Below are 9487 nucleotides of genomic sequence, written 5' to 3' on the forward strand. Positions count from 1 at the left end.
GACTTTAAAGAATCAAAGTATTTTCCCTACTTCTATTTTTCAAACAAAATTATTTAATACTGTTTGGATTACTTAACATTCAATTTTTGAAGTATGCCTTTTCCCTGTTGAGTATTACCAAGTCATTTCATACCCTTACCTTTGCTGTAGAATTGTACCTTTAGCTAATTCATTTAGTGAGAAAATAGAAATGGAAATAAATTCTGCAAATTGTTGCTGTTCAATAGAAGCACGATCCATCTATTATTGTGTAACTTGTTTGAAGCCAACATTTTGCTGCTGTTTCAATATTCTAAGCCAGTGTCTTTCCCATATGTTTTTTCTTAAGGACTTTATTAAATTTCTTGTATTCAGTGCTTAGTTAAATTTAATTTTTTTAAAGACCGTAACTTTTTTTTAAAACTTCTTCTTCTAGAATCTGTGCCCTGAACTAAATGCTTCATTCCTGTCCAAGATAACATTCTGGTGGTTTACAAGGTATGTGGAAATATGACGTGTTTGTTCTTGCTGTATTCATGATGGGGTACTTTTCCTGAAATTAACACAATAATCTGGAAGAAATTTATTTTACAGTATCACTCATTTCTGTTTTGGTCATGTTTTCTTTCAAATAAGTTTAATTTTCTTTAGAGATCAATTTTAAAAGATTTTAAATGAATATGATTTATGTTGGTCAAGAAATGAAACCTGATTGATCAAAAATGATTCATAAGTTTGTTTTTTTTGGCAAAATGCTGCTAATCACCACTTTTTAATACTAGATGCTTCTGGTCAAGAGCCTAAATTTGATGAGAGCAATCTTGATTTTCCTTATGTTCTAATTAGTTGTTAATTGACTTGAAGCTATATTTATTGAATATGTATTTAACATTGAAGTGTTTTAAAGCTACGAGGTTTCACATCAACAGTAGAATGATTATGTTGCATTGCTTGGTCTTTACACAGTTATGGAATGGCAAGAATAACAGTTTTAACATGGAAGGTTATTACCAGATGCAAACAATTAGTCTATTCCATTGTTTGTCCACCAGGAGTTGTATTTGTTTTGGGTACAAAGGCTTTATCTCTCTAAGGTTTCCTATCACTTGATGGTGATGGAATCCCTTTTGTTTTTGAGTCAGTCAGGGCCTGTGGGCATTATTGGCTGAGCCAGTATTTATTGACCACCATAATTGCTCTGCTGCCTTGAACTGCTGAAGTCCCATTCTGTTCTGATCTTCTGTAGAATCATCCTCAGCCGACAGAATTAACCTACATTCTTGCTAAACTGTGTGTTTCTGGAGCTACATAGCAGCATTGGATGGTCCTGCACCGTCCTCCTTCTGTCCACGCACAGCAATCTTTGAAGTGGCGTTACTGGCCACTTGCAATAGTCAAGTTTTGTAAGGAATATTGCTGTGAAATGGGATGTAGAAATAAATTTTTATGACCTTGGATAGACAGTGTTACTTTAGCAATAGTATCTAATGTTAAATCAAGTAAAATACATTTTCTAATATCAGTTGACTTGTCAGCAATGACACATGCATTAATAAGTCAATTTCCTGTGTTTTGAAGTCAATATTGAAGGCAGCAAAACCTGTATCAGTTTCTTGCCCAAAGCTTTTTAAAAAAATAACATTTTTTGCTTGCAGAGAAATTATAACACCTTTTTGTCGGTTTCTAATCATTGCTCACTACTTAGCATTGAACAAAAATGTTTCAGTTTAATCAAATTGGTTTTGCTTTCAGAAAGTTCTTCATTGTAAAGAGTTGAAAGATGATTTTTGTAATACATAATTTTAATTATGCCTTTATCACTTAATCATCTAATTTGTCAGTCTGTAGACACTGCAGAATCTAATTTCCTGGTTCTGCTGAAAGAACATCTATTTTAGTTGTTTATCAGTTCCATGCTGTATGTGACTACTTTTGTGTCTTTTTAATTGCTACTTTCTCATCTTTCAACATATTTTCAACCTTGAAAATGTCATGCTTGATGACACGATTCTTTGATTCTTTATCATTTTTTGGAGAAAAGATGACCCATTAACACACTACTTGCATTATTTCAGGATGATCGTTTTGGGATATAAACGGCCATTGGAACCAGATGATTTGTGGTCCTTAAAAAAGAAGGATAAATCTAAAATTATTGTGCCACGGTTAGTTGAAGAATGGGAGAAGGAATGTTTTAAGAAAACCAGGTAATGGGTAAAGAGTATTTTATAAATATTGTTCATGACTAAAATTGTTAGTTATTATTTCTGTAAATGGAATTCTTATGTGCCAAGTAATGTTTAAGAAATTTTGTTTTCATTTGAAGTAGACAAAGTGAAATGGTATACTCTCCTCAGAAGAACAGAACCGAAAAGGAACCTGAGCGTTCAGAGGAACCTGGTGAAACGCAAGTTCTAATTTTAAAGAAGAGAAAGAATTTGCAGCCTTCACTGCTGAAAGCATTATGTAGAACCTTTGGCCCTTATTTTATGATCAGCTTTTTGTATAAGGTTATTCATGATTTACTGATGTTTGCCAGCCCTGAAATTCTGAAGTAAGTTGCACAATTGTAAGAAAAACAATAAAAGGCAAATTGATTTCTATACAGGTTGTTCTGCTATAAAGCGTGTTTCGTTATTGCAAATTTGCTATAACATGGTTGGTGACATTGTTTCTAAAGCACAAACTTTTAAAGCATGTATTGGTTATAGTGTGATTCTGGTCCCATTAATTTAAATGGTACTGCTATTACATGATTTTTTAATGAGATGGGGTTGCACGAGAACAGAACTACCGCATTATAGCAGAACCGACTGTACTTAAAACCCTAAAGAGCTGTGGATACTAGAAATCAGAAACTGCTGGAAAAGCTCAGCAAGTCCGGTAGCATCTGTGGAGAGAAAGCAGAATTAATGTTTCATAGAATCCCAACAATGTGGAACCAGGCCATTCCAACCGTCGAGTGTACACCAACCCTCTGAAAAGCATTCCCTCCTGCCCACACCTCAATCCCTGCTATTTTCCCATGGCTAATCCACCTAGACTGCACATCCCTGGACACTTTGCACAATTTAGCATGGTCAATCAACCCTAACCTGCACATCTTTGGACCGTGGGAGGAAGCTGGAGCACCCAGAAGATGGAAACTCTGGACAGACACATGAGGCTGGAATTGAACCCAGATCGCTGGTGCTGTGATGCAGCAGTGCTAACCACTGTGCCATTTCGGGTCCAGTGACCATCAGACCTGATGATAGTGAGGAAAAAGTTGATTTTTATGCAGAGGATTGGCAGGGGTGGGGTGTACAGAGTAAGCGATAAGTGGGGTTAGAGATTAGAAAGAAGAACTTGACAGGCACAGGTGAAAGAATGGCTGCTAATGGAACTATTAGTGGATAGCAATGGGTAGTGTATAATAGCAGACCATGTGATAACAAGGCCTGGTGTGTGGGGGGTTGGGGTAAGGACATGGGTGAAGGTGCCTCAAGCCCTAAGTTGTTGAACTTGATATTGAGTCCAGAAGGCTGTAGGGAAATGAGGTTGTGGGATATAGGTGAATTAATGTTATTTCTGCAATTATAAGTTCTGATACCGAGTAAATGAATTCACATTAGTTTGTGATTGTTTCTCAGCTAAGAGCTGAGTTAACAAGAATGGGAACTACATAGAGGAAGTATATAATCCGTTAAGGAAAATGGTATGTTAGCATGAGATGTGATTACAGAACAATGGTAGATGTATGGGCAACAGATAAGACAGTAGGAAAAACATCTGTTTTCCCACTTGTATGGGGACACAGGAACAAACCCTAATTACAGAGGTCATAAAGGTCAGAGTGGCTTCCGGAGAGGAATAAATGCTGATAAAGGATATGCCTAGCGATGACCTGCAGTAGGATGACGTCAAACAACCTTATGGGGGGCCAGAGATAGGCATTTGTCACAGACAAGGCCGGATAAACAGAAGTTGTGGGATCAGTCTTAAGGAAATGAGTGAAGTAAGCGGAGAAGAGGGCAAACAATGAAATAAGAAAAAATATGGGGATTCAAATTGTATAAATTTCGAGAGTTTGTTGGATTTGATGGTAGACATTGCACCCACTTGCAAGTGTACAAATAAAGGACACTACTGGTTCAGATTTTTGTCTCGGACTGCAATTGTTTAGTGAGTGAGCTTTGTTTCTCACAAGGTACTGTTCTTCCAGCTTGCACTGAGCTGCGCTGGAACACTGCACCAAGCCTGAGACAGCGATGTTGGCCAGGGGACAGGGTGTGTTGAAATGGCAGGCAACTGGAAGCTCTGGGTCTTTTTTTATTATGGGTAGGATGTAGGTATTCTGTGAAGGAGTCACTCAGTCAGCACTTCTTTTCCTCAGTGTGAGCAGTGAATGCTGTAGACTAGATTTCCATGAAGTGCAGTCAAGTTTAGGGTGGTGCTAGAAAAGCACAGCAGGTTAGGCAGCATCCAAGGAGCAGGAAAATCGATGTTTTGGGCAAAAGCCCTTCATCAGGAATGAGGATGTGAGCCTCAGGCATAGAGAGATAAATGGGAGGGGGGTGGGGCTGGGCTATCTCTCAGCTACCTTCTCCCCAGCCCCATCCCCCTCTCATTTATCTCTTAATCCCTGAGGTTCCCAGCTGCATTCCTGATGAAGGGCTTTTGCCCGAAACGTTGATTTTTTTTTTTTCCCTGCTCCTTTGCTGCCTGACCTGCTGTGTTTTTCCAGCACCACTCTGATCTTGATTGTAATCTCCAGCATCTGCAGTCCTCACTTTCTCCTCCTTGAGTGAAGTGCAGATAAAGTGTTGCTTCACTTGGAAGGTATATTTCAGCTGACGAGGGAAGAAGTAAACAAGTACGTGTTACACCTTCTACAGGTGCAAGGGAAGGTACCTTGTGGGTGTTCGGGGTGAAGGAGGAGTGGATTATAGTGTCCCGGAGAGAATTGTCCTTGTAGATGGCTGACAGGGAAGTGGGAGGGAATATGTGTCTAGTGGTGGCATCATGCTGGAGGTGGCAGATGTAGCGGCTAATGATCCTCGATGCAGATGCTGGTTAGATGGTTGATGAGGACAAGGGGAGCCCTATTTCTGTTGTGGAAGGTAAGAGAGAAGGTGAGGGCTGAAGTGTGGGAGATAGTTTGGACCTGGCTGAGGGCCTTGTCATCTTGGGTGCTGGGGAATCCTCGTTTTAGGACAAAGGTGGATGTTTTGGAATCCTCTTTTTGAAGTTGGCTTCATCAGTTCAAATGTGGCAGATGATGGGAGAGTGGAAGAGAGTCTTCACAGGAAGTAAAGTGTGATGATATGTAGTCAAGGTAACTGTGGGAGTCACTGGGTTTATAGTGGATACTGGTGGCCAGCCTATCCCCAGAAATGGAAACGGATTTCAAGGAATGAATGGGTAGAGTCAGAGATGGATCAGGTGAGAGTGGTGTGGAAATTGGAAGTGAAATTGATAATCTTTTCTAATTCTGAAAGAGAGAGGGAAGCAGCAACAATGATATAATCAATTATAGTGGAGAAAGTTATGGGTGGTGGCTTGAAAGGACTGAAACAAGCAATGTTCCACGTAACCCACAAAGAGACTGGTGTCACTGGGCCCATGCGGGTATCCATGGCTACCTTTTTGACCTGAGGAAAGAGGAGTGTAAAAGAAGCTATTCAGGGTGAGATGAGCTCGGCCAGGTGGAGGAGGTAGGTGGTGGATGGAGACGGTTCAGACCCTTTCTCCAGGAAGAAGTGGAGAGCTTTGAGACCGCCCTAGTGGGGGTGGACATTATTGACTGCAGATCTTTGAGCCCAAGTTCTAAATATCTCAGTTGGAGAAACATTTTCTCTAATTCTGTTCTATTAATCCTTTAATGTTTTGTATATGTAAATTAGATCACGTCAATGTTAAATTCTAGGGAATTTACTCAATACAACCACTCAACCCAAGAGTCAAGCTAGTAAACTTTTGTTGTTCTCCCTCTAAGGCAGGTATGTCTTCCATTGGACAAGGAGATCAAATTTACACACATCTGTATAGATGTGACTTCACTAATGCCATCTTTTACTTTTGTACTCTAATCACTCTGTATCGAAATGTAACGTACTATTTGTCTTCTGAGTTATTCTTCCTGCTTTTCAAGTTTATTTGCCCTGCCCATGCACTTGAACAACATGTTTAAGCTCCAACTGATGTATCAGACATGACTAACTTACATTTATGGAATGCTTTTCCTATACAATGTTACCCAGTGCACTTTAGAAAGGAATGACTAAGATGGATCAGTCCCAAGCTATTAGTGAAACAGTTTAGAGAAGTTAGTGAATGCTCGGATGCAAAATATGGAATCTGAGAACATTTTTAAAGAAAAATGGAGAAGTAGAGAGGCAGAGTGACTAAGGAAAGGAGTTCCAAATGGTAAGGCTGAGTTACTTGGCATGCTCTGACACCAGTGGTTTACTGAAAGACAGAGAATGTACCAAAAAACAGGTTCCCAAGACCGTGATGTGTGAAGGAGACCAAAATTGTAGGGAAAGGCAAGGCTGAAAAGGTAATTCAAACGTAAGAGAACCATTTTGAAGAAGTACGTCTGTAGAAGTGTCCCTGGTCCTGAATGTTAATTCTGTTTCCCTATCCACAGGTGCAGCCAGACCTGCTGAGTTTGTCCAGCAATTTCTGTTTTTATAACTATTTTAAATTTTAATCATGTAAACTGCCAGAGAACGACTAAGTTAGCAAGCACAGGGTTAATGTGTTATTGAAATGGGATATGACACGAGCACTATTCTTGTGCTGATTATGTTGTACTGCAAGCATTGGGGAAATTAGAAAGGGGAACATTAGAAGTACTGGATTCTAGCTGGTTTAGAAGCCCAGATGATAAATTTTGGCTCCTAAGTTGAGGTGGGGTCATGAGGGATATTGTTGTACAGGAGGAAATAAGTAGACTGAACAGCATATCCACAGTCAATGCTTTTTTCAGTTAGTGGCCTGGGAGTGCATAGCACCATTGCCAAGGAAGGTAGATAGTAACTTATTTAAGCATCTTCTGTCATTGTTCTGTGATCCAAGCAGCATAATCTGAATTAATCCTTTATGTGCCTTTGTTCTTGACCACTGCAATATTTTTAGTTGAAATTTGGCTCTTGCTATTCATAATTGTTTTAAATTATGTCTAAGTACTTAGTGACATAATGTAACATTAAATTAATTGCTGTGAAGCTGGATATAACCCTAGGCATTTAATCACTTTTTTTGTCCTTTTTTTTGATAGGTTGCTTTTGCAGTTCATCAATAATGATAAGGCGCCAAGCTGGCAAGGCTACTTTTATGTTGTGCTACTATTTTTATGTGCATTTATCCAGACTCTCTTTCTTCATCAATACTTCCAAATTTGTTTTGTCACTGGAATGAGACTAAAAACTGCTATTATCGGAGCTGTTTATAGAAAGGTACAAGTTTGTTATGCTACTTTGGGTGGAAAGAAATGTGAAAAAACCATGCCAATAGTCCCTTTTGATAATTTTAATAGAATAATGTGAAAATGTTAAACTGTTGGCAGAATTATTAATCCGTAATGAGGCAGCTATTCTGAGTAGGAAATCTGTAGTTCTGTTATATATTCTAAGTAAGTTCACCACTTGTGATTATTCGACAAAGTTAAAAATCATACAACACCAGGTTTATTAGTCCAACAGGTTTATTTGGAGCATTTTTGAAGCACTGTTTCTTCTTAAGGTGGTTTTGAAACAGGATCATAAGACACAGAATTTATAGCATTTAGTTATTGAGGCATGGATAGTTTCTTGATTCGGTAACTTGAATACATTTTAAGTTTACTGTGGAAAATTATGTTCTAAGATTGTATGGAACCATGTATTTTTAAAACTGCATCTTCAAGTGCAAGGCTCCCAATCCAATCTTGTATTATTTTTTTCTTGCAAGGAATTCAAAACTAATTAGTGCAGTTAACCTTATTGAAAACACTTAAAAATGAGTAGTAAAGATTATGAAGCAAATAACTTATAAATGCTGTCAAGCTCTGTTTATTTTGCTTCCCAGACAAAGTGAGTTTCTTTAAACAGAAATTCTGAGTAAAGAAATCTGCTAATTACCTTTTTTTATTTGAATCTATTTACTTCTACAGAATAGTTATTACACTTCTCGAAATGTTAGTTATAAAGCTTTAACTGGTTGAACTTATTAGTTTAGATTGCTGTTTAAATAGAATTGTTTACATTTCATTGTACATATCAAATGTTGTTTGAATCACTGAAAGGATGATTTTCTGAGTAATCAGTTTTTGTTTCCCTGTACAAAGGCACTAGTAATTTCCAATGCAGCAAGGAAAACTTCCACAGTTGGGGAAATTGTAAACTTGATGTCTGTGGATGCACAGAAGTTCATGGATTTGATAACTTACTTAAACATGATCTGGTCTGCACCACTTCAGGTGATCCTGGCTATGTACTTTCTGTGGCAGGTAATTAATTTGGTGTTTCTTCTGTCCTCTGGACAGTTATTTGTTAAAACAACGTTTACCCAGAGTTGTTAAATTATTTATATTTTTGGATAGATGAAGTTTCTGTTTTACCAACTTCACTCTTTAGAATCACTTACTATGTCATTGGAATGCAGGTGTGGTCTCACCAAAACCCTGTACAATTGCAGCAAAGCATCCCTGCTCCTGTGATCAAATCCTCATTGCTATGAAGACTGACATAGATTTAGGTTCTTTACCATGTGCTGCTCCTGCATGTTTATTTGTGATGTGCATGCTATATGAAGTGCACTATAATAGAAATCTTGTTTTGGTGTTACCAGCTTTGAAATTCTTGAAAGATGCAACTTGGCTTAGATGGGCCTCCATTTTACAAGGGAAGCGATTGTACTATTGCTGGAATGTTAATCCAGCTCATGTTCTGGGCACCCAATTAATCCCATCACTGTGAATGGTGGAATTTGAATTGTGAAAATCTGAAATTAAAAGCCAAATGATGACCACAAATCCATTGACGATTGTTGGGAAAAAAAAAAACATCTGGTTCACGAATGCCCTTTTAAGGAAAGTAATCTGCCATCCTTTGGTGGTCTAGAATACATGTGACTCCAGACCCACAGCAATGTGGTTGACTCTTAACTGCCCTCTGGCAATAAATGCTGGCCTATCCTGTGATGCCCTCATCCCCATGAATGAAAAGAGGGGAAAAAAAAGCTCAGTGAGGATCATAAGGTGAGTAGGCCCTCCCTTGTCCTGTTGCTACCACAATTATTGGCCATTGTTTATTGTACCCAATGAGGGGTTGAAAGTTGGTAGTGGCTACTGAAATGGAAAGTGAAGGTAGGTGTAGCTTCTGCTGGCATTGGATTTGAGACAATCGCTGTAATGGCAGGTGCCGAATTGTGAAGACAAAATTGCAGATCCCTCGAGGGAAAAGAAACCAACTACAAGCTGCGTGAGTAAAATATAGTATGGGAAGCAAGTGCATGAACTATGAAGTGAGGATAGAATCCTAAG

General features: G+C 38.5%; 1 protein-coding gene across 1 annotated transcript in view; it reads left to right on the forward strand.

Annotated features, from left to right (window-relative positions):
* Positions 1–9487, forward strand: part of abcc1 (ATP-binding cassette, sub-family C (CFTR/MRP), member 1) — a 105951-nt gene that overhangs the window by 45688 nt on the left and 50776 nt on the right. The window contains 5 exon segments of the mRNA XM_043712140.1: positions 416–477; positions 2055–2186; positions 2306–2533; positions 7244–7421; positions 8291–8494. Of these exon segments, the coding sequence (XP_043568075.1) occupies positions 416–477; positions 2055–2186; positions 2306–2533; positions 7244–7421; positions 8291–8494 (804 nt within the window).

The sequence above is a fragment of the Chiloscyllium plagiosum genome, chromosome 21, assembly GCF_004010195.1.
Source record: "Chiloscyllium plagiosum isolate BGI_BamShark_2017 chromosome 21, ASM401019v2, whole genome shotgun sequence".
In the NCBI taxonomy this organism is placed as follows: Eukaryota; Metazoa; Chordata; class Chondrichthyes; order Orectolobiformes; family Hemiscylliidae; genus Chiloscyllium; species Chiloscyllium plagiosum.